The sequence below is a fragment of the Trichomonas vaginalis genome, chromosome I (genome assembly GCF_026262505.1).
Source record: "Trichomonas vaginalis G3 chromosome I, whole genome shotgun sequence".
NCBI lineage: Eukaryota > Parabasalia > Trichomonadida > Trichomonadidae > Trichomonas > Trichomonas vaginalis.
The window spans coordinates 24,973,669-25,001,081 of record NC_067203.1 but is presented as its reverse complement, the minus strand read 5'-3'; the positions used below and the strand labels follow the sequence as shown (position 1 = coordinate 25,001,081).

General features: G+C 31.1%; 8 protein-coding genes across 8 annotated transcripts, besides 1 other annotated feature; 2 read left to right on the top strand and 6 right to left on the bottom strand.

Moving 5' to 3' along the window:
- Positions 1 to 327: 327 nt before the first annotated feature.
- TVAGG3_1046330 (platelet formation protein family) lies at positions 328 to 8,916 on the bottom strand (the record flags this gene model as incomplete). The annotated part of the gene is made up of 1 exon (XM_001584416.2): positions 328 to 8,916. One exon carries the CDS (start codon positions 8,914 to 8,916, stop codon positions 328 to 330), a length of 8,589 nt encoding a protein of 2,862 aa, XP_001584466.2.
- Positions 8,917 to 10,976: 2,060 nt separating this feature from the next.
- On the bottom strand, positions 10,977 to 13,811 carry TVAGG3_1046320 (WD40 repeat-containing protein; the record flags this gene model as incomplete). The annotated part of the gene is made up of 1 exon (XM_001584415.1): positions 11,079 to 13,673. The coding sequence occupies one exon, from the start codon at positions 13,671 to 13,673 to the stop codon at positions 11,079 to 11,081; it is 2,595 nt and encodes an 864-aa protein (XP_001584465.1).
- Positions 13,812 to 14,432: 621 nt separating this feature from the next.
- TVAGG3_1046310 (protein ubiquitination) lies at positions 14,433 to 15,602 on the top strand (the record flags this gene model as incomplete). Its single annotated transcript, XM_001584414.1, has 1 exon — positions 14,433 to 15,602. The coding sequence occupies one exon, from the start codon at positions 14,433 to 14,435 to the stop codon at positions 15,600 to 15,602; it is 1,170 nt and encodes a 389-aa protein (XP_001584464.1).
- A 390-nt stretch (positions 15,603 to 15,992) lies between these two features.
- On the bottom strand, positions 15,993 to 20,300 carry TVAGG3_1046300 (GTPase activator protein; the record flags this gene model as incomplete). Its single annotated transcript, XM_001584413.1, has 1 exon — positions 16,010 to 19,798. The coding sequence occupies one exon, from the start codon at positions 19,796 to 19,798 to the stop codon at positions 16,010 to 16,012; it is 3,789 nt and encodes a 1,262-aa protein (XP_001584463.1).
- Positions 20,301 to 20,768: 468 nt separating this feature from the next.
- Positions 20,769 to 23,015, top strand: TVAGG3_1046290 (cyclin-dependent kinase inhibitor 2C-related family; the record flags this gene model as incomplete). Its single annotated transcript, XM_001584412.1, has 1 exon — positions 20,769 to 23,015. One exon carries the CDS (start codon positions 20,769 to 20,771, stop codon positions 23,013 to 23,015), a length of 2,247 nt encoding a protein of 748 aa, XP_001584462.1.
- Positions 23,016 to 23,346: 331 nt separating this feature from the next.
- On the bottom strand, positions 23,347 to 24,180 carry TVAGG3_1046280 (GPN-loop GTPase 1 domain-containing protein; the record flags this gene model as incomplete). The annotated part of the gene is made up of 1 exon (XM_001584411.2): positions 23,380 to 24,180. One exon carries the CDS (start codon positions 24,178 to 24,180, stop codon positions 23,380 to 23,382), a length of 801 nt encoding a protein of 266 aa, XP_001584461.1.
- Positions 24,181 to 24,647: 467 nt separating this feature from the next.
- On the bottom strand, positions 24,648 to 25,256 carry TVAGG3_1046270 (nucleoplasmin core domain domain-containing protein; the record flags this gene model as incomplete). Its single annotated transcript, XM_001584410.1, has 1 exon — positions 24,753 to 25,256. The coding sequence occupies one exon, from the start codon at positions 25,254 to 25,256 to the stop codon at positions 24,753 to 24,755; it is 504 nt and encodes a 167-aa protein (XP_001584460.1).
- A 577-nt stretch (positions 25,257 to 25,833) lies between these two features.
- Positions 25,834 to 25,960: a mobile genetic element.
- Positions 25,961 to 25,962: 2 nt separating this feature from the next.
- TVAGG3_1046250 (glycine-rich protein family) lies at positions 25,963 to 27,324 on the bottom strand (the record flags this gene model as incomplete). Its single annotated transcript, XM_001584409.1, has 1 exon — positions 26,002 to 27,120. The coding sequence occupies one exon, from the start codon at positions 27,118 to 27,120 to the stop codon at positions 26,002 to 26,004; it is 1,119 nt and encodes a 372-aa protein (XP_001584459.1).
- Positions 27,325 to 27,413: the final 89 nt, after the last annotated feature.

The following is a 27,413-nucleotide window of genomic DNA, read 5'->3' as shown; positions in this document are numbered from 1 at the left end:
CACAACCCTTCCTATCCTACTACTTATCACTTAATTGCGCATTAATATTTACTTGACAATATTCTTTCATAGAGTGCCCGAAATTTTGAAACTACTAGTGAAGTTTTCGATGAAATAACTCAAATATTGATATGCATAGAATATAAAAATTGCTAAAAATCGAAAATCAGAATAGTATTCCTGCATTTTACCATAATGCTTTTATTCAATTATGGACAAATTATGTGTATTTCCTATCAATAAATAGTTGTAATACACAAATAATATTTAAATACAAATAATCTATAAATTTTATTAAAAAACAAAGATAAACTATATATAAGAATATTAAACTTGAATATTTCTAACAGCGTATTCAGAAGGTATAATCTGAATTCTGCCGTTGATTGTTATTGTATAAATAAATTCATTATCATCAGCAACAAAAACATTCGTAACAGGACTTGCACAGTTTGCGAATTGATTCAATGCTTTTTCACCGTAAAATGCTTCGAAAGACCAAATCCTTCCTTTCTCACCAACAATCAAGACGAAATCAAATCCATCACGAGAAGTCAATTTCGCAATATGCGCTACATTAATATCTACTTCGAATGTTTCATGAATTTCGCCATCAATTGTCAAAACAGCTATTTTTTGTATCTCATTTCCTTCGACCATTGTTGTGTAATGAATTACGATGAATCCCCAAGAATCTGTGACAACGACATTTCTTGGGAAACTGCCTTCTTCAAGAGACATTTGCCAAGTGATTTCTCTTCTTCTTGTATCAATTGCAAACACGTTTCCGCAATGTGTACAAGCGATTGCCAAATGGAAGTTCTGAGAAACATGGCAACAAGTTAATTCGTCATCGTAAGTTGCAACAGAGAAAAGAGGACTCAAAGAATCACTTGTTATCGCGTGCAATCTCGTATCATCGCCACCTGAAACAATCAATCGTTTTGAAATGGAAATGCAGTTAACACCTGCAAAATGAGCACTAATTGTCTTTTGTGTCTTCTTGTTTATGTCAATCGTCAAAAGTGAACCGTTTTTAGTGGCAAAAACAATGTTTTCGTCATCGGTAATCACTCCGAATTTTCCTTTTCGTGTCTGAACACTAGAAATGTCAAACTTCATTATTTCTGTCACTTCACTTTCGTAATTTGACGATAAAAGTTTTCCATCGTCTGTGACGATAAAAACGGTTTGCTTTTGAGGGCTAAAGAAGCCACACAAAACATTGTCGACAGGTACAGAAAATGACATAAATTCTTTCAAAATTGTTGAGTCATATGTCAGTTTTTCTGGATGAGGTGAAGTGAAAATTTGAGGCGGAATTTGGCCGTATTTATGCATTTTCTCTTCTTTCCTGTATCTATCACCTTTTTGAGGGATTTTGTCGACGAACAAATCAGGGTCGAAATTATTTTTATTTTGGTCAATTCCCCAAATCAAATCAATCCATTTTTCAAGATGATTTACTCTTTCCAAGTATTTGCGGCTGAAATAAACAAATTCTAATGGACTATTTGCCCATTTCGGAAGAATAATCTTATGGATTTCTTCTTCGGATTCTTCAATTTTGTTCTCAAAAATTCTTGGATCAAAATAAAATTCTGGTGTCAATTCTGTCACTTTTTGACTGTAAACTTCTGAAATTTCTTTGAGGGAGTTAAACTTAAATGATTTTTCTTTCATTGCGAAGAACTTCGTCATGAAAGGTTCAACTCTCATGTTATAAACAAAAACATTTTTCGGAGTCAAAAATGTTTCAAAAATTTTTTCGTCACTTTTCATTTGTAAATTATTGAAATCTCTCAATTGGTTTGTCTCAAAATTCTGGAATATCCAAGGCATTACAGGGTAGAAACATTCGCAGTTGAAGGACCTACCGCTGAAGATATTCAAAGTCATTAAATACTCGAAATTCGAGATTTTTCCTTCGATCCATTTTTGTTTTACATTAAGTTTTTCAATCATTTCCGAACAATCTTCTGTTTGCAAAACACAATGTCTATATTCCTTCCTCTTTGAGATAACTTTGAGGGCTTCTTTTGCATTCTTCGTGTGCAATTTAACTAAAACAGATTCGCCATCAAAATTGAAAACTTCCAAACCATTTAAATTTCCATGGAAATATCTTCTCAAAATATGTGAAATGTTTTGGGACTCAATGACCCTTTGCTCTTCATTGTCGTAATCAAATACAAGAGCAGATTTGGTAACAACAAACGTGGCTTCATGTTTTCTGTCAATTTTGACAATTTGACACTTGTCAGAAAACAAAACTTTACTTACAAATTCATTTTCATCATCTGATTCACTATCTTCATCACCATTTCCACTAAAGAAGAGGGAGAATGAAGAAGATGTAGAGAATTCATCGCTGTCATCTTCTTCCGAATTATTTTTAACAATTTCTTCAAATTTCGATGAAAAAGATCTTGAGAAATAATTTGTGTGTTTTTCTTCACTTTCATCAATAACTCTCATTTTCATCGGACAGAAGAAATTGCACAAAGTAGAATCTCTCTTGAATAATGATGGTTTCTTGGCGTTTATGTCTTCCCATGGAGCGCATTGCAAAGTCATTCTTGCCCAGAAATGACGCCATTGGAAAGCTGTTTGTCTCTTGAGAAAATCAACAGCTTCGAAGACATTTTCAAGGATGAAAATAGAGAATGGTAATCGAGAAGTTTCGCTGGAATACTTCTGATCGATGCATGACTTTCTCTGCTTCAAAATAGAAGTGGCAAGTTTTGAAAGTTCATATGAAAAATATGTCACTTTTGGTTTGATTGATTCTAACAAAAGAGGAATTGCTTCTATTTGAGAAATGGAGTTCTTTTCTGTGAAAGGAATTGTTGAGCCAGCTTTCTTCATGTGGTATTGCAATAATGACATGAAAGGATTCGATGGTTTATGCATATTCAAGAAGATAGGAATAATCTTTTTCATTACGTAATTTGTAACTTCTTGGTTTCCATTTTTTTCTGCTAAAATAAAACTGGCAAATAAACTGCCAAGATCATTGAAATTCTGCGAAGGAATACAAGTTATAATTTCAAGGCAAGCAAGACTTAAATCAACATCTTCCCAGTTTCCTCTGTCGATATCGAAATTCAGTCCATAAGTGTATTCTTTTGGTTTTTGTGAAAGTTCTAACAAAGAAACAAAATCTTGGTTTTTGTCAAAAATTTCATTTTCTATTCCACAAATTCTGTTGAAGAAATAGTTCGTGTAAGGCATAGGTCTAAACAAAATATAGAACATACACAAATTCAGTAAATTAGATATCATGTCTTCGGAGAAAAATCTTGGCAACAATCTGATTTTTTGAGCAGCAATTGTCAAAAATTGTCGAATAAAAGTATTCGAAGAAGAAATTATCATTGTGATGAGAAAACCACATTCCCAGTCCTTATTTGTACAATTTAGAACGAACTCGAATATCTTCTGTGATTCTTCTGGTTTCTCACAATTAACAGCAGCCAAAATTGGCCAAAAACTCCAAGCTTTTGACAGAGCAAAACAAGAATTTGGTTCCAAATAAGATAAAAAGTGTTTTGTCAAATTTTTGTTGTAATAAATCAAACCAAAACAAACTTGGATGAAATCAGGTTGCAAATCCTTTAAATTATAGATTTGGTCCAAAAAAGCCGAAGAATATTCATGATTTGCGTAATGATAATTAAAAGATTCCAATTGATAAACAAAAAGAGAAGTCTTGAAAATATGACTTGTTTGAAGAATACTTAACAATCTAAATATAGCTAATGATATCTCTTCATCATATAATTTAAATAAAGTTGTTACTTTTTCAATGGATTTGTTATTTCTGTCACTTTTTTGAGAAATTTTCATTAAAATTTGTTTTGGAGACAAAGTTAAATTTTGTAACAGTTCAATCATTGATATAATGATTGATTTATCATTAGCAGTTACTATTGTATTCATTAATGCATCGAAATCTTTTATATCGAAAGAGATTTCTGCAACAGAAACCAATGTTTTGACACTTTGATCTCTGATTGAATCCAAAGCTTCAATTTCATTTTCTTTGCATTTCCAAATTGATCCTAAAAAGATTCCGAGAAAATGAGTGAAAGAAACAGGGAAATTCAAGTTAGGGAATAAAGAATTAAACCAATGATGTGTTACAACCAAAGCAACTTCTGTTCTAGTGTAAATCCAAATCAAAGGATTCACTAAAATGTGTTTTATCAAATCATGTTTGAAATTAACATTTTGGCTTTGATTTAATATGTCACAGAACCTCAAATAGACATTGAAGTCGAGGAACTCTGGATTCATCTGTCTCATTAAATAAGAAATTAATACCCAACCATTTTCTTCGTAAAACAAAACTTCACTCGAAGGACTGACATAAAAAAGAGACTTGAAAACATCAATAACTTCAATCAAAATCTCTGTTCTCTTTTGTATCTGATAATCATAATTGTCATTAAAGTTCTTTGTGACATCTGTAAATTTATTTCCATTTTCTTCGAAATTTTTAACAATATCAGATTTCATTTCTTCAATTGTTTTATTTTCATCTAATTTTTCTTTTTCATTAGATTTAGTTTCAAATATTTTTTCTTTTTCATTTGGATTAATTTCATCTAAATTATTATTTTCATTAGAATTAGTTTCATCAGATACTTTTTCGTTTAAGTTTTTGAATTTTCCTGATTCATTTTCTTCCAAATTTTTGCTTTCTTCTGATTTTATTCCATCTAAATTTTCCTTTCCTTTAGATTCATTTTCATTTAGATTTTTGTTATTCTCTAAACATTTTTCATATGAATTTTTATCAACATCTATTTTTCCTAATTTTTTCTCATTTATATTTTTGTTTTCAGTAAAGAAAATACTTCTGACGTTCTTAACTTTTTTCTTCATTTTGAAGTCATTTATTTTCTTGAACAAAGGAATCAAAACATTTGCAGTGAAGAATCTAATCAAAGCATCAGCGAAATTCAAATAACCAGGCATTTTGTTGAGTGACAATTTCACATTTGGTTTTCCATTTTTCTGCAAACAAATGTGGTCTTCAGAAACATCTATATTCACAGACAAAATGTTGTTGTTTATGTTGTGACTTCTTGGTCCGTATTCTTCCATTTCAATTATATCTTTCTGGGAAATTTCGTCGTAGCTCAAATTAATTGGTCCGAGATAAAAAGGAGAAATCAAAGGTTTCTGAGACATAAAACCAATTGTCATTTCATCAGTGTATCTTACATCCAAAGAAATAGGGAATGTTACCTTTTCTTTCGCACAATAAATAGTTAATTGTCTCGGAAGAAAAGAGAAAATAATCATAGACCAAACATTTGGTCTCAAATTTGAAAAGGTCTGTTCGAAATAAGAAATTACTCCTTCTTTATTTGAAATCACTTCAATTTTGTTTTTGTCCATGTATATTTCTAAATAAACATCATACAAATCACTTCTAAATAAATTTGTTTTCTCCGAATTTATTGTGTACAAAAACCACAAACAGAGATTTATGTTGTTTTGTCCTTCATCATATTTAGAAATGTTTATAAGATTCGTGTTATTATAGAAAGGAATTGATGCAACAGGATATTGTAGTTTGTAGAGCAAACACTGGATGATTATTCGCATGCACATCTTTAAGTGTTTTCTGCTCATTAATGATATCAGTTTGTAGACAACTCTGATGTTTGATGCAACTTTAGCAATACTTATGAAAAAGTTTTCCAACTTCTTCAGTTGTTTCTTTGGTTCTTCCGTTTTACAAACAAATGAAACTTCACTTCTTGTTTTATGATCTTTAACTTTCTGATTCCCTTTGTCTTCCATCAAAATTTTATCATTTTTGACATCATTTGACAAATTTTCATCATTTTTGACATTTTCTGTCAAGTTTCCATGATTTTTGACATTATTTGACAATTTTTCTTCAGAATTCGAATTTTCTTTATTTTCTGTCAAATTTTCGTTATTTTTGACATTTTCTGACAAAATTTTATCAGAACTTGTTTCATCTAGAGCTTCATTCATTTTTTCATTTGGATGTTCTTTTTCTTCATTAGATAATGAAGAGTTTTGATTTTCTGACAAATTCTTGTTTACATCAGAATTTTGTAAATTTAAATTTGTCAAATTTTCTTCTGTTGTTAAATCTTTTTCATTTGAAGATTTTTGATTTCCATCATTTGGTATTTTTTGCAAATTTTCTGACAATTTGACATTTTGTAAACTTTGATTTTCTGACAATTTGACATTTTGTAAACTTTGATTTTCTGACAATTTGACATTTTGTAAACTTTGATTTTCTGACAATTTGACATTTTGTAAACTTTGATTTTCTGACAATTTGACATTTTGTAAACTTTGATTTTCTGACAATTTGACATTTTGTAAACTTTGATTTTCTGACAAATTTTTAACAACAATTGGCTGATCAATTTCATTAATTTCCTGGTCATCAATTTCTTCGAATTCCTCGAGTATTCTTATATCGATCTGACCGAGGTGACACATCAATCTGTTTATAGGAGAGATCAAAAATGTCTTTTCCAAGAAGTCAATTGCTCTCAGACCGAACAAAGAGTAAAAGTTGTAGAGATATTTGTGTTGAGTTATTTCCAAGTGGTTGTGGTTGATTTGTCCAATGATTAGATCAACGTGGCAATCAAATAACTCGTCATCTCTCGGTCCAGGAGTGATTTTCTTGAGGAAATTGAGGAAAACTTGTCTTTCCGAAACAGAAAGTGTCGAATACTTCGAAATTAAAGTTAAAAACTTCATAACAGACAATGCCAAGTTAACATCAACATCATATGTCGTGTTTGATGCCAGTAAAATACTGATTTTCTCAATCAAAACTGAGTATTCTTTCGGAGATTCGTTTCTTACATCAATAATAGTGATTGCAGCGTTCAAACAGTCAGTGATCATCTTGAAATAGTCTTCTGTATCAACATCTCGCTCGTTATCATATGATCCTAGTGCGAGTAACAAGAAATTTAAAATTGATGTGCGAGAAACATTGGCCCAGATGGGAATTACGTAGTGAATGACCTCTTTCCTGATGTTCTCATCAAAGTGCAAGGCTAAAATGAATGATATAAAGTAGTCTTTCTCTAGAAAAGTGATCGACAAATCAAAATTAGTGATTAATAACTTCAAAACTAGTTGGAAAATGGATCGGGATACAGTAACGAGCTCTCTAGAGGTCTGGTTCTGTTGGAATTCGTTGTAAAATGAGGGATATGCGTTAATAATAAAATCAATAATTTGAATAAAAAGTTGTAGCTTCACTTCATTCTTATCGAGCTGGTGGATGATATATAAGACAAGCTCTGATAGTAGAAGTGGAGTTGTTTTCATTGGATCTAGGAAAGATAAAAAATCCAAATTTCCCCATTTGAGTAACAGCGAAAAATACATATATCTAAGCTGTATAAGAGGGAAATATCCATTCGGATAGTCATATATTGTGCAATTCGGGGTAAAAAGTTTTGGATATATTATTTCAGTCAATTCTTTGAAATCTGTGATCTCTGATTGCAGTGTTAAGAATAAAACAGCAGAAAATGCTAAATCGTAGTCAAATTTCGACTTCAAAACCTTAATAAAAGATCGATAAATTGATAATTTCGCTCTTGGATAATTTCTAGATAATTTCACTAAGCATTGGACGTGGTTACTTATTATTTTTGCCGTTTCATCGAATTTATCAAGATTTTCCAGTTCAGTTTTTGGTTTCATTTCTAATTTGTCATATTTATTAGAATAAGGACTGAATTCATGGAATTTATTGAATATCATTGAGTTTAAACTGCTATTCAATCGAAAACAATCAGGTAATTTCTTCGGATTAATTTTTGAACGATGAAATGTAGCCAAATCTTCTGAACCTTGTATGTCAAAGCATGGGATCAACTTTTCACTTGGAATTTCACTGAAACTCGAAAAAGAAATTGAAGTTATTAACTGATAATTGTTTTGCTGATGGGCTTCTAAGGCAAAACCATCTTGAGAACTACTCTTATCAAGATCAAGTGCAATTTGTGGTATGTAGCTTAATTCATCGTCCAAAATTGGAATAATATTCCTCAAATATTTTTGATCTTTCTGATGTAGGAAGTTTGCAAGTAGATAACCGATCTTAGAGAAGTAAAGCTCTGCAACAGACCATGGAACTTTCGTAATAAAGTTGTACATGAAAGTCATACAATTTATATTTAAGGAACAAAGGCCGTAATAGCACCTGTCATAGAGAGATATCGCTTGAGTTTCGGAAATCGAGTAGTTTGAGTAACAATTTAGCTCGGATAAGAACAAAAATAAAGTCTCTGATTTTGAATCTATTGGACCGCGAGTTCCTAGTGCGTATATTAAGAATATTATAGAAGATGTAATTGTCCGTGGAATTTCAATTTCGCAATTTAAAATATTTCTTACAATATCCAGAATTTTGAGTAAATCAAATCTTTGTATATCAGCTGAGATCGTAAATAGAATATAAGATACCATATAAATCGATATTTCATGATATGGATGAGATTTAATAAGAAAAAGCGCGTTTAATATTAAATATACATCTTCTGGATCAATATTCCTTGAATATCCTACACAGAAGCAGACTGCACTGTGAAGTATATAATAATATTCCATTTCGTTATGTTCTTTTGCTGTAATTATTCGATTTAAACAAGAATAATTGAAAATAAAATCGATTTCAAAGATTGAAAGACATTGGGTGAGTTTTTCACCACTAGTAATTTGATTATATAGGGAAATGAGTCGATTTTCGTCAATTATTTTCTTTGATGAAAAAGTTAATAAATCAAATGGAAGAGAATCTTCATCAATTCCTGCTGGGACTTGAAGTTTTAATGTTTGGATAATCGGGTGATTTTCAAAACGGTAGGAATTGGTGATATTCTCCATAAAATATTAATTCTGATCTCCCTAATTCAAATTTTGAAATTCTTCAAAAATTTGAGATCTGAAAGATCAGGGATGATCAAAAATAAAAATGGTATATCAATAAATATTGATAATTTTTATATTTTTATTTATTTCTGGAGTAAATTTTAGAAATGGACTTACTTTCAGTGTAATTACACTAATTATTATATAAATGCCCATATAGGCACATAATGCTATAGGAAATTTCTTATAAATCTTTTTAGATAACAAGTTAGAAGCACCTAAAAATTCACATAAATTGAGAGCTCTCTCAAAATTGAGAAGGCATTTGTTTTAGCATTAAGGATCCATGAGCAATTTGATCAAGAAACTTTTAACTTTTTTCTTTGTATAAACCTCAAGTTTTTCTTTCTTGGTTTCATATATTTCATATTTAATGGTTGAATCAAAGAAATCTTTCTACTCTTTTTATGAATGTGAGAGCAATCAGCATTTTATCATTAAGGGTGGTAATATTTTCCTGCATAATATCTAACGTCACTCAATTACTCCATGTTGAAATTCATTCATCATTTTTCATCAGAGTAAAAGAAATCTTCAATATCTATCCATCTTATTATTTGAAGATTACCTTCTGATGTTGAGCGATGAATCAATTCACAATTTTTACATTTTGAAATAATATCAACGATTTTACTGTTTCCATATGAAAGTGCTTGATCAAGAGGAGTACTTCAATTACATTTTTTTGCATTTAAATCAACACCCTTAAGTGTCACAAGGTATTCTGCAACTTCAATAGAATTATACATGGAACAATAGTGTAAAAGAGTAAACTTGGAATGCATTGGAACCGAAGGATTAACTCCACAAGAAATGAGATCTTGAACAAGTAATAGATTATTTTTCATTGCTGCAATAAAAATAACAGGTTCTCTCAATTGAGTAGAGAGTTGATGGAGGCCTCGTTGAACTTCATCGTCCCTTTCTTTGCTACATTTTTCAAATAATTTATATATCTCATTATTATTTAGATAAATATTTATCAATATATTGAATATTGCTTTTCGTTGATAAGGAGCCTGCCGCTTGTGAAGATATTATTTGGTTGAATAATTGAACGAAAGTTTCATTAACATCTTGTATTTCCTCAGTTGGAGCATTAATTAATGATGAGTAATAGCTCATAAATGTAGAAACAGCATCATTTGTGCAGAATTCAAATTTGATATATTTGATTAGTTTATCAATTATAGAAGATTTTAATGAACATGTCGAAGATTTGCAAAATTAAATATCAAAGTTACATAAATCATCTTCACTTTCAATTTTAAGTGAAGGATTTCTCAATATTGAAATATCAAAATCTAACAGGATTTCTTCTACATTTTGAGATAAAAATTCTTTTTTGTTTTCAACAACGGAATATATCATATCAGAAATATAAGAAGTTCCAAGAGAAGATAATTGAGATGCGATGAATGAAGATGTCTTATAGAAATTATGTGTTTTCAGACTGTATGCAACAAATGAATTGAGAATTTCTCGTGTTATATTTGTCGACGCAAACATGTTTTTGTATTGTTCAATGAAATCGTTGTTCTTTATGAAAAATCCAATTTCGTAAAGAATTTCGCTTGTAAAGATGTCAACTTTTTCATCAACAAAACCTTCTTTAAGGAATCTTGAGAAATAAAACTTTCATCTGTGATTAATATGTCTCTGACTGCTTCACTGACGACAGCTGCATGAGACTGAGTTGTAACAAATCGATTTCCATTGATAAAATATAACTCTATTCCATATTTTGATAAAGATGAATTATGGCAATATTGAGAGTTGACAACAAATTTACAATCGCTCATCAATTTTTAAAATACGACACTTTTTGAATTTAAAAGATTTTAAATAATTAGGGTGTTTCTCTCGGAGCAGAGGGATATTGCTATTAAATCTTTTTAAAACATTGAAAATGCACATCAAAATGAAAATAAAATTTAATTTCCAGCCATCTACATGAATTTCAATGTTTCTCATACTTATAAACAATCAAACATATAGATTGATGACCATTCCATTGATTTAATTAAGTTTAGTATGAGAAAAAAACACAAAATATTTTAAATGAGTTGTGAAACTATAAAAAGATTTTTTTCAATCAATACAAACATTTTATTATATTATACATTGTTATGCTCATTAAGTAGATTGTTCAACTTAATATTTTCTTGTTGAATTTTGAAAATTTCTTCTTTTGAATCAATATCCGACTCACCGAATGAGAGCGTTGACAATGCAGACAATAGAGATGATAACAATGCAACAAAACGGGATAAAACTAAAAATACAAGTGAATTAATTTTGCTTGGCACAATTGCTGAAAGAGCTGCGTGAATCTTCATTACATTTTGCCTTAGCATCTTATATTGGGCCGATACAGGCGAAAATGCTCTAAGTTTGCAATCAAATTGCGAAAAAATTTCATTCAAAATTGCTGCAAAAGGTTTTAACGCAGAAAGCGTGTTATTCATGGTCATTATTAATGTTGATAGCTCTGGAAGATAAACCATAGGCTGCGTTTTGTTGGAAATTTCGACATTTTTGAAAACTTCTTCAAATATCTTATTAATTCCTTCATTTGTAAGTTTAGACTTATCAACCTTTGGCTTTACTTGAAGGACCATGCCATTACACAATCGTTGCGAAAAAGAAACAAAATCCGGTTCTGACATATTTCGATAATGTTCATTATCAATGGATAAACCAACAAATTGTGCAGCCTTATCGTTATATTTAATAATTATATCCCTGTAGGCTAGAAATGACTTCTTCAAAAGGTCGACATTATCCGAAAAAGTCGAAACGTCCTTTAAAATAGAAGCAGCGAGGACATGACCTTTCAATTGTTGCTCTGCTGTTGTATCTCCAAGTTTCAGTTTGACTTTTATCTGCAAAAGTGCCTTTGTTAGCGCATTTACTAAAGCATCTGAGTTTTCTAGCTTAGATTGCAAAGGATTTTGCATCTTTTCTAGGATTTCTATTAATCTAAGCGAGGAACTATCGAAATCACCTGACGGAACTTCGATTTTGAGGTATTTTGCTAAACGATCTCGAACTTCTCCGAGAATTTTCTCACATTTTGCATTCCTTTCGTTCTCTTTCTTCAGAGTATGGACCATTAGATCGCATGCTTCAACAGAATCCTCAAAAAATGAACCTGTTTTCGGAACATTTATGAAATCTTTGAATTTATCAGAGATAATCTGATATAAATTAGAGATTTTTGAAGTTAATGATTTAATTCTTTCATCAAATTCGTTCTGCAAGTCATAAATCTTTTGTTTTAACTCTTCATTTTGATTATTTTTTGTTTCTTCCTTTTCAGCATTGGATTGACTGAGATTTTCAATCTTTTTATTTATTTCTTGTCTCAAACTTACCATATAAGAGTAAATATCAATATTTTCAGGAATTTCAAGTAAATCTTCAAAAATTTTCATTATACTTTGGTCTTTGTTCACAATAGAGTTGTTAAACTTGCTAATTGACATAGATATCATCATGTGAAGCTCAGAATTTAAAACAGATTCATCAATATCTTGGTTTTCGAAGTAAGAATAACAAGAAGAGATAATATTTCTGAGATTCTTGATATCATCTGAATGCAAATTGTTCATTTCTTCGATCTTTTTCATCAATTCTTTCCTTTTATTTTCAGAAACTAATAATTCAGTCTGGCTTTTCAATTCAAAGTCTTTTAATGACTTCTGCAGACTCTTAATAGTATTTTTATTGTCATCATCCATTTGAGAAACTAATTCTTTCAAGTATTTTAAAAATTCCGAAATTATTTCCGATTTTTTCAGCTTTTTTGCGTTATCTATACCATAATCCATAAGTTCATATGCATTATTAAATGATTTAAAGTCAAGTTCTTCTGTTTCTTCTTCTTCATTTGTTTCAAGATTAATTTGTTCGGGAATATGCTCTTCTGGTAGTTCTGGAAGCATTGGTCTTCTATATATGGCTGATTGTGATGCATCCGAGTGGTCTAATGCAACTAATAAGGCTTCTTGGAACCGATCAAGTGAATTAAGCATATTTTTAATGTCAATGTTAATAAATATTATACTATTGATGATGGATATAGTATCACTGCACGCTGTATATACCTTTTGTCTGATTCTAACAAGATCTTTTGAAGAAATTCCGCAATCATTGAATTCTTTCACGAAACAATCGTTTAAAATCTTCGAGTATGATTTAATTTTCGATGTTATCGATTGTAGTTGCTCCGTATCACTTGGATTTTGTAAAAAAAGATAACATTCTGAAAGTAAACTGATTTTTTGCTGAATAAGAGGCTGAACATTCTTCTTTCCTCCGCTTTGAGCGCTCTGATTTTTATTTATATGGCTTAATGAAGTACTTATTATTTCAAAATTTCGAGTTATACTTTGTTTTATGATATCGGGAATAGAAAACTGTAAATCGCAGCATAATTTCGCATATGGTTTCCAAAGTTTTAAGAACGGAAGAGGACCTTGTATTGTCGGAAAATTTTCTGTTCCAGAAACAAGCAAAGCGGATATATTATCGCCATTCACTGTTGATAATAAGCCAGGAAATAAGTGTTGAGCTTCAGATGTATATGTCAATAACGAGTTTCTGCTATTTTGAACGCAATAATTATGTGAGACGAGCTTGCCGATGTTGTCAATGAAATTATTAAATGCAAATTCTAAGTTTGCTTGAGGATTTAATGGTTTCTGCATTGAATAATTAGGTAGTGATTGAACAACGTTAATTTTTTGTGGATTTCTCCGCGAATGATTAGTGTATAGTCTAGGGGTCTTCACATGTGTTGGGGCAGCTGTGATAGGACGAGTTTTCATCGAATAATCCGATGAAAAATCGTTCATAAAATTTTGAAACGAAAATAAGGTTAAAAATTTGTATTGTCTCAAACAATCCAAAAAAAAAGATTTTGTTGCATTTGTTAACCTCACGATGTTGCCTTTATCAATTATTGCAATTGAATTCAAATCTCTGGTTTTGCAATGATCCAGGTGATAAAAAGAATATAAATGAAAAAAACAAAAATATGTCTTTTCAAACTGGATATCACATTCAGAAGATAACTCAGAGAAATTATTCTGATATTCCTTCAGCATTCACTTTTTGCTTCCTGAAACAATGATCAAATATCGATTCTATTAAATGTAAAACTGACTTGAAGCAAACATGCTCTAGATTTTGGTAAATATTTTTATCTTGGATCTAAATTAAAAATATATCCAATCCAAAATATTAAATTATTGTTCTCAAAATCTTATATTTATTTCTATACAATTATCTAACAAAGTTTAATTTAAAAATTTATCCGAAATTTCCATCAGATTTTTTTTTGAAACGTTTCAACAATGAATCAGGATATCAATCAGAATTTTGAATACATTGCTGCTCATATCAGCGATTATATTGCAAATGAGAATCTTTTTGATATATTTTGGATAGAAGATATCAAAACAATTATGAAATATTCAAAATTGACATCAGAACAATATATCACTCTTCTCAAACAATCTCGCTCAACTATTAATGCCAAAGAATTATATATATGTACACGAAAAGCAAATGTTACCATTCAAAACTACGAAGAAGTAATTTCAATTCTACAATCTATCAAACAATACATGAAATTCAATATCATTGATAGCATCATTGACTTTTTAATTCATAAAGACAAAGAAATGCGTGATTCAAAAGAAGAAATAAGAAAACATCAGAAGGAATTAACTTCATTTCAAAGACAAAATAAATCCAACGGATCACCAAACAATCAAATTAATGAAAATGACAGTAATTCGAAAGAGTTTTTAACTAAAATCTCTGAAGTTAAGAATTTAAATGATTTCGAAAGTGTTTACAAATTCCTTGATGAACTTTCTTTGTATGGAATTCGGGAATTTATTTCAAAAGCTTGTGAAGAAGGACTGTGGAAAATAATAAAAGAGGAACCAATGGGGAATTACATTGAAGAAATGAATGTACTTCATATGGCATGTTCAAGAGGAAATCTAAGACTCGTTAAATCTCTCATCGAATGTAACTGCGATATAGAAGGTGAGACTAAATTTGGATCTACTCCTCTCATTTTAGCATCATCTAGAGGTCATCTTGAAATTGTTAAATATCTAATCTCTGTTGGTGCCGATAAAGAAGCACGGAATAATGATGGCTTCACTCCAGTCATTATTGCATCATATGAATGTCATCTTGAAGTTGTTAAATATCTTATCTCTGTTGGAGCTAATAAAGAAGCAAAGACTAATACAGAATTTACTCCACTCTTGTATGCATCGCATAATGGTCATCTTGAAGTTGTTAAATATCTTATTTCTGTTGGCGCTGATAAAGAGGCAAAGACTAAATTTGGATCTACTCCACTCATTTTAGCATCATCTGAAGGCCATCTTGAAGTTGTTAAATATCTAATCTTTGTTAATGCTGATAAAGAAGTAAAGGATGATAATGGTGAGACTCCACTTATTCATGCATCAAAAAATGGTCATCTTGAAGTTGTTAAATATCTAATCTCTGTTGGTGCTGATAAAGGAGTAAAGGATAATAACGGAAAAACTCTACTTTCATTTGCAAAAGGCATTGTTTGGATGCATCTACGTTTTATTGGAGTAAAATAATATATTTCAGTTTTATATGGACTTAGATATATTTCAGTTTCCTACATCAAATAAAATTATATTATGCTTGACATTCATTGTGAGAAAAATTGAGTACTTTCTGAGACTTTTTTTTTAAATGAAAAGATTCAGAAAAGTACTCGATCTGCATATTTTATTTACCGAACTTTTTTGTTGATCTTAAGGCTGCCAATACACCAGCATGATATGATTTTCAATGATGCTTCACGCACCTTGTCAGAATTTTAAATTAAAAATATTTGAGATAAAAACTTGAAAAAAGTATCAATGTGTTATAAAAAATATCAATAAAGTAATAAAAATGTATGAATTTTAGAACTAACAAAAAAGAATTATTTTACTTTAAAATAAAATACAAAAAATAAAATAAAATAAAAAAATACTGATTAACAAACTTTCTGTGTGAGAGGTTCAAGAAGTAGATCAAATTGTTCGCTTGGAGGTTTCTCTATGTCACCTCTTGCGAATCTATCAATTATAATTGCAGACTGCAACACCAAAGCAGACAAAGAAGAAGCAGGAACAATTGATTCTTCTGGTAAAGGACCAACACTCGGAAGTCCTGATTTACGTCTAATAATAACTCTATAAAGATCTCCAATATATTTATGTATAATTATATGTGCGTAATTAAACTGAGATGTTATTACGTAATGATCATATCCAACGACATTTTCATCCCAAATGATGTGAATATTATCATTACCAATGTGTTTCTTCTTAAGTATTCTCTGTGGATCGTTTTCATCATTAGGAAGCAAAGTAGAAACATGAAACATTACTTCGTATAAATCATCATCATAATAGATAGAATAAGGGAATTTTTCATGGTTTTGGCCTTCTAATTTTCCATTGTAATACTTGTGTTTATTAACATTTACAACTGTTCCTAAACTCTTGAGAAAACTGTTGAAAGCAAGACTACAATTATCAGATGTATTTGATAAAATCTCTTCTTGAGACATCTGTTTGTCAGAGACATAAATGATGCCAATTTTCAAGTTTTCTCGTGGAGGCAAATTAAATAATGGAGATGCATATCTCGTGATGACTTTATCTGCCATTTTGAAGTGGATTCTGTCTGTTTCCAAAAAGTATTTGATGAATGAAAAACAGGTTTGTGATTTGATGTGTTCCGTAGATTGAAAGAATTCATTAATATCAATTATATCAAATTCATCTGTTTTGTTATTGGATCTCTTTGCTTGTGGTGTTAAAACATTAATTTCATGTTTTTCTGGTTCAGAAATTGAGAAATCTGATGGAGAAAATGATTTGTTTCCAAAAAATTTCGTCATAAATTTGGAAATTTCTACTTTTTCTGGTTTCTCTTCATTTTCTGAGTCACAAACAACAGGTAGATCACAGTTATCTACAGTGTTTTGTCTTGATACAGATCGATATGTGTTTTGTGAAAAAACAAATCGATTTCTAAAACAAACATCAATTTTTTCATCGGAAACATTCGAAAATCCATATGCAGATTCACCCTGGATAACTGCAAATGTTTCATACTCAGTTGTTGGAGGTGGAGGAGGCTGGATTTTCTGATATTTTGACGCATAAAATGAACTGGAAATGATCATTTCATTTTTGTCTTCAGAAAATCGGTCAATTAGCTTGGAAAGGTACTTAATGAACTTCTTGTGGATTGTTGGATCCCTTGACCTTGTGGAAATCTTGGTTGCCAACATCACCATGCAAATTATTTCGTAAATTGAGTCAGTGTTCATTGAAATGTTCATAATAAGACGCATTAAACGAACAGGAAACTCAGTAATCATCTTTTCAAATAATGGTATGAAATTAACTAAATAAAAAATTTCTTTGATATTTCCTCGTGTCACTTTTTTGAGAACATTAGATGGACCTAAGCCATTTAAGGTGGGAATCATGTTTCTGTGGAGTCCTTCACCGGATATTGTTTGTTCTAGGAGAACAGCAAAGAAAGCGTTGAAGTAGAGATCAAAAGGAATCTCTTTTTCGCCATCTACTGCTTTTGGTGGTGGTTTTCCAAGAATATCGCCGAAAATGGATAACAGGACTGCGTTAACAAGGCCACTAACATCGGATCGAGTGTTCTTCCATACATTGTTGAAGATATCTTTGTCAGAAATTTTCATTTCAAAATCTGCCTTATTTTTTTCGATAACATCAGGGAATTTGATCTCCATTTGCGATTTGAATACGGAAGAAGCATTAAGAATGAAATTCAGCTTAATTGGATGGTCGATTGCGATATGAAGAGAATTCATATGGAAAATGATGAAAATTGCAAGGATATAGCTTTGAGGAGCGAACCTCGTGAAAGCATCAATAGCAATTGGCATCGTAAAGCTGATAATGCTGTGATTTTTCTCAGATAAATATTTAATTATCAAAACAATCCATTGAGTGATCGTTTCGGAGTCTACCGTGAAACTGTTTATACTACTGATCTGTTTGGTCGTTAAAGCAATCGCTTCTATCGTATCTACTGAATAATCTCTGTCTTTTGCCAATTTTGAGAGCGAATTGCTGAAGAACGTCTGCGCAATGAGGTAAGGAGTCGACTGCAATGACAAAGGAACAGTTGTTGCAAGGTAAGAAAGGTATTTGATGAAAGAATTGAAAAATTTATCCGAAAACTTCCAATCAAATAACAAAAGGTTGTTAAGAAATGCAACAGCTTTCTGTACTTCCCATCCTTTTGCGTGAATTGGCGGGATATAGTACTGTTTTTTGGATTTGAACGGCGCATTATCCAAATCTGACTGGTGGTCGGGGTGGATCTGCTCTTGTATGTATGTGGCATCGGAATAAACAAGGTCTAGGATCTCAAATGGGTCGGTTGAAGAATTCTTCGTTTCATTTGAGGAAGATCTTGAGTTTTTCTGTTTCGTACGGACAGAAAGTTGTTCTACGGCCTCTTGGTCTAAGCCTAGGAACTGCGGAGCGAATGCAATTCCTAATATTGAACAAAATTTTCTTATGTAAGGGATTTCAAAGAATTGGAAGGTCGTAAGCTTGAAAAGCTTCCAGACCGGATACTCCGTAACCTTGAAATCGAAGATTAAAAGAAGAAAAGTGATAATATAAGTATAAAGTAGTTTTTCATCGACATTTGATAGGAGAGTAGTCAACATTTCCTCTGTCAATGCAATTTTGATCAATGTTTGCCATCGTTTTCTGCATAAATTCAAAGAATTAGGAATTGTATCGTCGGAATTTTTGGTTTTATAAGCTTTTAATGTGAGATTGGACATTAATTTGATACTACATGACACAAACTTGATGAGCGAATGCATAGAAATAGAACTAAAGACGTCTTCGTACGTAATTTTGCTTTTTTCCATTGCTTCGTCAAAGAAATCGTTAAGAAACTGGATCCCATCACTTGTTTCGTATTTTGTAGGGTTATCGTAATAGAAATCTGTCATAATTATGATCGTATTGTAAAAGAAAATCAAATAATTTGGTTGCTCGTATATATTTTCAAGAATCAGCTGAAAAGACTTTTTAATGGTTGGATCAGTAAAGAATGTACAAAAGAAACCAATTAAATCCTGTGGTAATTTGTAATGAAAACAATAATTTTCGTAAGAATTCGTATCAACAATGATATCGGAGTCAACTAGTAGTGGAAGTATGTAATTTATAATAATTACGCACCAATTTTTGATCAACTCTGGACTTTTCGTTGTTAATTTGTTTAAAAATTTAAATAACTTGACTTTAAAGAAGTTTCTTAGGTCATCAGGCATTGGAACATTATATGGTTGCTTTTGTTGTAAAACACTCGATATAAAATTGCGAAATAAAGAACCATATTTTGATAAATTGTTTTCGTTCGTAACATAAATGCTAATTGATGCAATTTTTAAGAAATTATCTGGCTCTGGATCGTCAATAATGTTATTCAATAAATCTTTGCAAACATCGAAAATCATCGAATCAATTGCGCTATTTCTTTCTTTAATTGGCTTATAAAATTTCGTTTTCGAGAAAGATTTGATTGCTGAGAGGCATAGAGATGATAGTACAAGCGTTGAAGTTTTATTTTTTTTATTTATCGCTTTTAAATGAGAAAGATAGTATTCTAGTAGTTTGTATGTTTTAGTTTCGATTTCTTTTTCATTATTACTATCAAGAGACTCTCTTACATCACGGATTAAGTTAAAACCATCAGGATTCATTTTTTTTTCTCTAAAAAAAATATCTGAAATTTAGTTTATTTTCATTGTTATTCCACGACGTATAATATTTATTTGGCCTTAAATTATCTTCATATAATAGATCTGATTAAAATTTTAAGGTTTCTATTCGACCAAATAATCATATCGTCAAACTTATAAGTTCTGTCATAGTTGAATTCTTGTTATAAGTTTATTGTTTATACAACTGGCATGGAGTGAGATCATTCATAATTGGAAACTATACAGATATCCAGTAAATTCGTAAAGTTTGTAAAGTGTCAAATTTGATAAATTTGACATCGTAAAGTATTTGTGAGTTTAATGAATTTCGTGGAGATTGGGAGCTCTGGAGCTCCTCAAGCAGCAGAGTAAGGCAAATTGGCCGCACAATTTTGTAGTCCTCCCGTGCTACACACCATATTTTCCTCCCTTTCAATGAAATTGAAAGAACTTTGGTGGAATTTATAAAGGGACGATTGAAAAAAAAAAAAGGAACTTCGACGACAACAAAGGTATCGACCAAAATTGTTCCCATTATGCTTGACATATGAAGTATAGTAATAGTGTGTATGGACTCATAGAATGGCTTTCGTTTGATTTCGAGAAAAATTGAAATCGTGATTTTTTTTGAGTGGCAATAATATTTGTAACTATATATAGTATCCAAATAATATATTATTGCGTATTCAGAAGTTTACATTTTTTTACAAATTATCAAAAATATTTCCCAATATCTAACATAACACAATGTTTGGTACTACTTTTTATTGAATAAAATCTATCGGCGATTCAATTTATTGTGTTGTCATTTAAAAATTTTTGAGACTGTGTTTCTGAATTAATTCAATGATTTTTTATATCGAACAAAAAGTTAGATTGACAATAGGTTTAGATCAGCTCAAATTGTATTTTTACGAGGAAAAAAAAACATACAAAAGATTTGGTCGGAAAATCCCCTTAAATTTTTTCCATGTCCGAACAAAGCATACACCTAAATCAATTCGTTGAATTGCGAAGTATCTATAAATACCACATTGATTTATATACTGCATTATATCAATTGAAAACTGAAAAAGAAGAAGAATTAAAAACAATTTACAAAATGATCAAAACAGAATTGATTGATTCAATGAAATATCTTCCCACAAATGTAATTAAAGATATTTTAGCTATTATTCCGTATAATAATCGCTATACAAAGTCATATTTAACTCTTGCCAAACTCATTTATGATGAATACCATGTGGAAGAAGTCAGCAATGACGAAATTATATCAATCTACCTGTTTTACAAAGAATACGGGATTAAATTAGACAAATCTGTTGATTTCGGAAAACATAAATTTGAAAATCTCGATATTCATGAAGAAAATACAATTTACAGAGCAATTATGAATAACGACAAAGAAAGATTCATTACTTTCACGGAAATAGATGGATTTGATGGAAATCAAAAACTTGAAAGCAATTTATATCGATATCTTTACAAAGGATATTCATTACTTGAATTATGTTGTTACCATGGAGCAGTTGATTGTTTCAAGTTATTAAGGACGAAATTTAACTCAGAAATAACTCAAAAATGTCTATGTTTTTCATTTTTAGGTGGAAATCCAGAGATCATGAGTGAATGTATGAAATATCAAAAACCTGATGAAGAATGCATGGAGTATGCAATTATTTCGCACAACATTGATTTTGTTACATTCTTAATGAATGAATACAATATTAAAATCAACTTAAATGATTGCGGAAAATATAAAAATCTTGAATCATTTTTAGTTTATTTTGATCAAACTAATGATATTAACCAATGCTTTATTTATTCAGTGATGTTTAATATTCCATCCCTTTTAGAATATTTACTTTCACATGGTGCAAATATTAATGAAAAAAATGAATATGGAAAAACCGCTCTTCATATTGCAGCATATGAAAATAGTAAAGAAACGGCCGAACTTCTTATTTCACATGGTGCAAATATTAATGAAAAAAATGAAGATGGAGAAACCGCTCTTCTTATTGCAATATATAAAAATAGTAAAGAAACGGCCGAACTTCTTATTTCACATGGTGCAAATATTAATGAAAAAAATGAAGATGGGGAAACCGCTCTTCATATTGCAGCATATGAAAATAGTAAAGAAACGGCCGAACTTCTTATTTCACATGGTGCAAATATTAATGAAAAAAATGAAGATGGAGAAACCGCTCTTCTTATTGCAATATATAAAAATAGTAAAGAAACGGCCGAACTTCTTATTTCACATGGTGCAAATATTAATGAAAAAAATGAAGATGGGGAAACCGCTCTTCATATTGCAGCATATGAAAATAGTAAAGAAACGGCCGAACTTCTTATTTCACATGGTGCAAATATTAATGAAAAAAATGAATATGGAAAAACCGCTCTTCATATTGCAGCATATGAAAATAGTAAAGAAACGGCCGAACTTCTTATATCTCATGGTGCAAATATTAATGAAAAAAATAAAAATGGGGAAACCGCTCTTCATATTACAGCATATGAAAATAGTAAAGAAATAGCCGAACTTCTTATTTCACATGGTGCAAATATTAATGAAAAAAATGAAGATGGGGAAACCGCTCTTCATATTGCAGCATATGAAAATAGTAAAGAAACGGCCGAACTTCTTATTTCACATGGTGCAAATATTAATGAAAAAAATGAAGATGGAGAAACCGCTCTTCTTATTGCAATATATAAAAATAGTAAAGAAACGGCCGAACTTCTTATTTCACATGGTGCAAATATTAATGAAAAAAATAAAAATGGGGAAACCGCTCTTCATATTGCAGCATATGAAAATAGTAAAGAAACGGCCGAACTTCTTATTTCACATGGTGCAAATATTAATGAAAAAAATGAAGATGGAGAAACCGCTCTTCATATTGCAGCATATAAAAATAGTAAAGAAACGGCCGAACTTCTTATTTCACATGGTGCAAATATTAATGAAAAAAATAAAAATGGGGAAACCGCTCTTCATATTGCAGCATATGAAAATAGTAAAGAAACGGCCGAACTTCTTATTTCACATGGTGCAAATATTAATGAAAAAAATGTATTTGGAGAAACCCCTCTTCTTATTGCAATATATAAAAATAGTAAAGAAACGGCCGAACTTCTTATTTCACTCGGTGCAAAAAAAATGATGTTACTGCATAAAATCCATCACTTTCATCTTCCAAGATGAGTTTTATTAGAAGTTAAAAAAAAAAAAATAAAAAAAAAATTCACGCTTTAAGCGTCACAAGGTATTCTGCAACTTCAATAGAGTTATACATGGAACAATAGTGTAAAAGAGTGATAATGATTTTTGTTACTTTTCCATACGTTTTGATATGCAACTTTTTATTCATAACTCCTCCTAAATTAATTGTTATATGGAGGAATGCTCACAGAGTAGAAGATCCAAATAGTATTTGGCTTCATTATTATGAAGGAATTAACTAACCATCTGAAGTCATTACATGCAAGAACAAAATGGTTACTGCAAGAGATAAAAATGTATTTTTTAAAATAATATAAATATTCTATAAGTTTTTATTTATAAAACTCTATTCTTCGGCTTGCTCCTTATCATGAATTGGTTCCATTCTTGGTTTATTCTTTAATTCATCAATTTTAGCTAATAACTCTTTAACTCCTTCTCCAGTGCGACCAGAAACTGGAATAACAGGTATAGCGTTATAGAACTCGCTGAAAATTGATCCTGTAGCTCTGTTGAAGTCTGTAAAGTAAGATCCATCGTTTTCTGAATCGATTGCAGCATTAAACTTGTCTTCATCTGTCATCCAGTCAATAATTTCTTGTGCTGGCTTGACATCTGTCTTTGTAAGAGCCATAACCATAGGTAATCCGGATCTATACAAAATTGAGCAAGCATAAAGCATTGTAGATATGAATGTTGGTGTCTTTGTGCAACGTGGAACATCAACAACAAAAACTACAACTGTTGGAAATGCAGCAGCAAGCTCTTGAGTGATCATTCCGCCAGATGCTGACCAAGCGAAGGCTTCTATCTGTCCGGGTGTATCGAAAATGGCGTATTCTAAGTCTTTGCGCTTTTGGATTAATGAAACAACTTCATGGAATTTTGTAGAGAATAAATTTAGAGAAGTAAGAATGGCGCCATTTGGTCCAAGATTGAATTTTTGCATAACTTCACCGTATTTAACTGTATCTCTGATATCAACATTGGCAGAGAAATCAACATCAGCTGTTGCGGGATCTAAATTTACGTAGTAAGTCATTTTCTTGTTATCGTATGTGTATTGATTGAGAGCATTCATTAAGGTGGACTTTCCAGAGCCGGCAAGACCAACAACAAGGACAGCAGCTGTTTTGTTCTCCGCCATTCTCCTAAAATTTTGAAAGAACAATTATATGGAAGTTTGAATTCAATCGATTAAGAATCAAAAACCATTTCGAAATATTTATTTTTTAAAGGATTAAGGGATCCATTAGTTTACAACTATTCAATTTTTCACAATAAGTTTGCTCAAAAAAGTAAATAATAACAAAGATTTGACGACCAATATTATGAAATATACAGTCAACAATATGATATCATCTTATACACAAATTTTCAAAAAAAGTGTAAAAAAATCAAAGCTGATGAACTGCACAATAATAAAATTCCTTTGCATATCAATGTAAATACTATTCTGGATGTCTAAAACATTAGGTGGCCATCTAATGCTTGATGGATATTCTGAGAAACATTTCTCATGACAAACTAAGGATGTCATTATATCTGAATTATGCCTCAATAAGAACACTAGAAATATTTATACTTTCTGTATATATTATGATATATTTGATAAATATACTTTTGATTTTGATAAAAAGAATCTTTTTCATGGAAAGAAGTAGTACTTTATTTTAAACATTTAGTATACAAACAATTTTCTATCTGAAATCAATTAAATCATTCTGTATTTTCAGTTGGAGTCGGATTTGAATTTTCTTGATTAGTTTCATCAACATTAGTGTTTTCAGTTGCTGTCTCATCTATGGGAGGGACTGAAAGATTGATTTGAAGTCGATTATCAAATTGATTCATTAAAATTGGGTCTGATTTAGGAATTGGGTTATCAACATCTAACATTGTTCCAGATGGCATATAGCCACTAACATATATATTACAAGGAACGCCTTTTGAGTATAGTTTGAATGAATCACCGCCAACAAAAGGTAAATCGAGAATTGTTGACTCAAAAGAATTCATTATAAATGGTACTAACATAGTTTCTTCTAAATCATTAACTTTAATATATAAATAAACTCGTCCAGAATCAGATTTTGTTGATTCAATGCCACATGCAGCATTTGAAATAGTGCATGTTGCTCCATTAGGTACAGTTACGGTACACACGACGTCAGGAACAACTTCGACAGACCAAAACTGAGTAAAAACATCCGGAAATTCCATTTTCTTTTAATTTAAAAGTGACATTTTCAGTCAATTTTATCAGTGCTTCACGCCAATAGAATAAAAACATTATTATAGAGTGCAAAGGTATATTTACCAGCCTGGGAGTACACAAATAAATGAAAGGTAGCCTAGCAAGAAATATGTTATTTTGTTTAGAAAAAAAATATTTCTTAGGGATATTCTTTCTATATTATTGCACCCCCAAATAGATATATCTAAGGTAATCGCATTAACATAGAAATAAAACTTCATATACATCCTTATTGCATCATTCAAGAAGCGTTTAACCATCTTATAATAATTGGAGAAATTTGAATGAATTCTATAAATATTTCTTATACTGATTTAAGTTTACCTCGTTATTCTTTATTCTAAGTGATTCTTTGCTATAAGATTTTGCTGCATAATGAAGAGATGCTTCTCCATTTCTATCATATGAAATGATATTTGAACCATATGAATGAAGAAACACGGCTATTTCTTTGCAATATTATTAGATCCTATTCTACCAATGTGAATAACTCATTTTTCCTTTATTAAAGTCTATCGTTGATGGTTTTTTTAACGCTGCACTTAAGGATGCACTTATGCCCCTATGACATAACCTTCAATTCAGATGTTTAAGGTTAATTTTCAATGGCGCTTCACACCAGTTGTCAAAAATTTGAATTAAAGTCAGATGGGCGTGAGTGCAGCCTTAAATATTTGTATTAAAAACAACGATACTTATATCCTAATTTATCTAACTTATAAAAATAACAAATCCTAGAAGATAATAAAATGATTGGCATCTGCACAAACAGCTATTAAAAGATAAGGCCTTAATAACTGTAATAACTAGACGACCATTTCCTTGCCATATTCCAGGAATATGAACAACATCAGAAAACAAATAATCTGAATTGAGATCAAAATTATATTTCCTAGATTCGATTATCTCATAAAACTCATCACGGGATTCGATCAGACTAGTAGGTATATATGCATCTTTAGTTAAAACCCATGAACTACCACCCCCACAGCCACCATTGTAATGGAGACTTGAAAATCCGCCGTACCAGCCTCCTCCACCACCGCACTTATCAGCTTGTCCATCTGGATTTTGTACACCTTTTGGATTTTTGGAAGAACCTAATCGAGCGGCTTCTCCAGAACCAAATGTATAACCAAATGAAGAATTTGCCAAGTATTGGCCTTTGTAGACTGAATTTGTCCACCAGCCTTGTGCGACCAGGCCGCCGCCAGAGCCACCTCTCGAATCATTAGCGTCGTAGTCATCAGCCCCTCCACCAGCACCGCTCACAATCACTCGATGGTAGAGAGTATTTTCCAAAAATTGAACAGAAGTTTGGCCACCGCCACTAGCGGTGCCACCAGAAAATCCTGATGAACGCCCACCGCCACCGTATCCTCCAGGAACCATATTTTCCTTGAGATAACAGTTTTGGACGGGTGCGCAATTAGTATTTTTCAGATATTTCCCCGAGCCACCAATAGTGACATATGCTCGAGTTAAATGTTTGATATTGATCAAACCACTGACATATCCACCTGCTCCACCGTAATTAAAAGATGATTTGCATTTGGTATTTCCGTTAAATTGCTGAACGATACTATCATGAATGCATTCACCTGTCCCATAGTGGTAGGTGGAGACCTCAGAGGTAAAACTCCCTCCTGAGGCACCATACAATTCAAAATTGTATAAACTAGGCGGTAATTCTATCGAATAGTCAGTACAAAACGAAGAATCTTCACAGGGATAGTCAAAAACGTATTTGTTATCTTGCTTCGATACAGGGAGAGGAGATTTGATTCTGATACCAGCCTTTTTATCGTCGTACAGAGAATATCTGATCATACAAAGCAGACAATAGCAAGTTTATTAATAATGACCTATTTTTCCTGTTGGAACGCAAACTTCTCTACTTGAAACCAAATTTTATCTGTTAAACAATGGCTCATTTATGCTATTTCAAGCGTAAATTCATTAATTTGCATTGAGGTTGATTAAAACGATTGTAAATAAATAATTTCAATAATCCTCTTTGAAATTGAATCAAAAAATAGTCGACATAAAATTATAAAAAGAAAAGTGTCAAAAATGTTTATTCTTTTTTTGTTTTTAGCAGCTAGTCATCACTGCCTTCATGA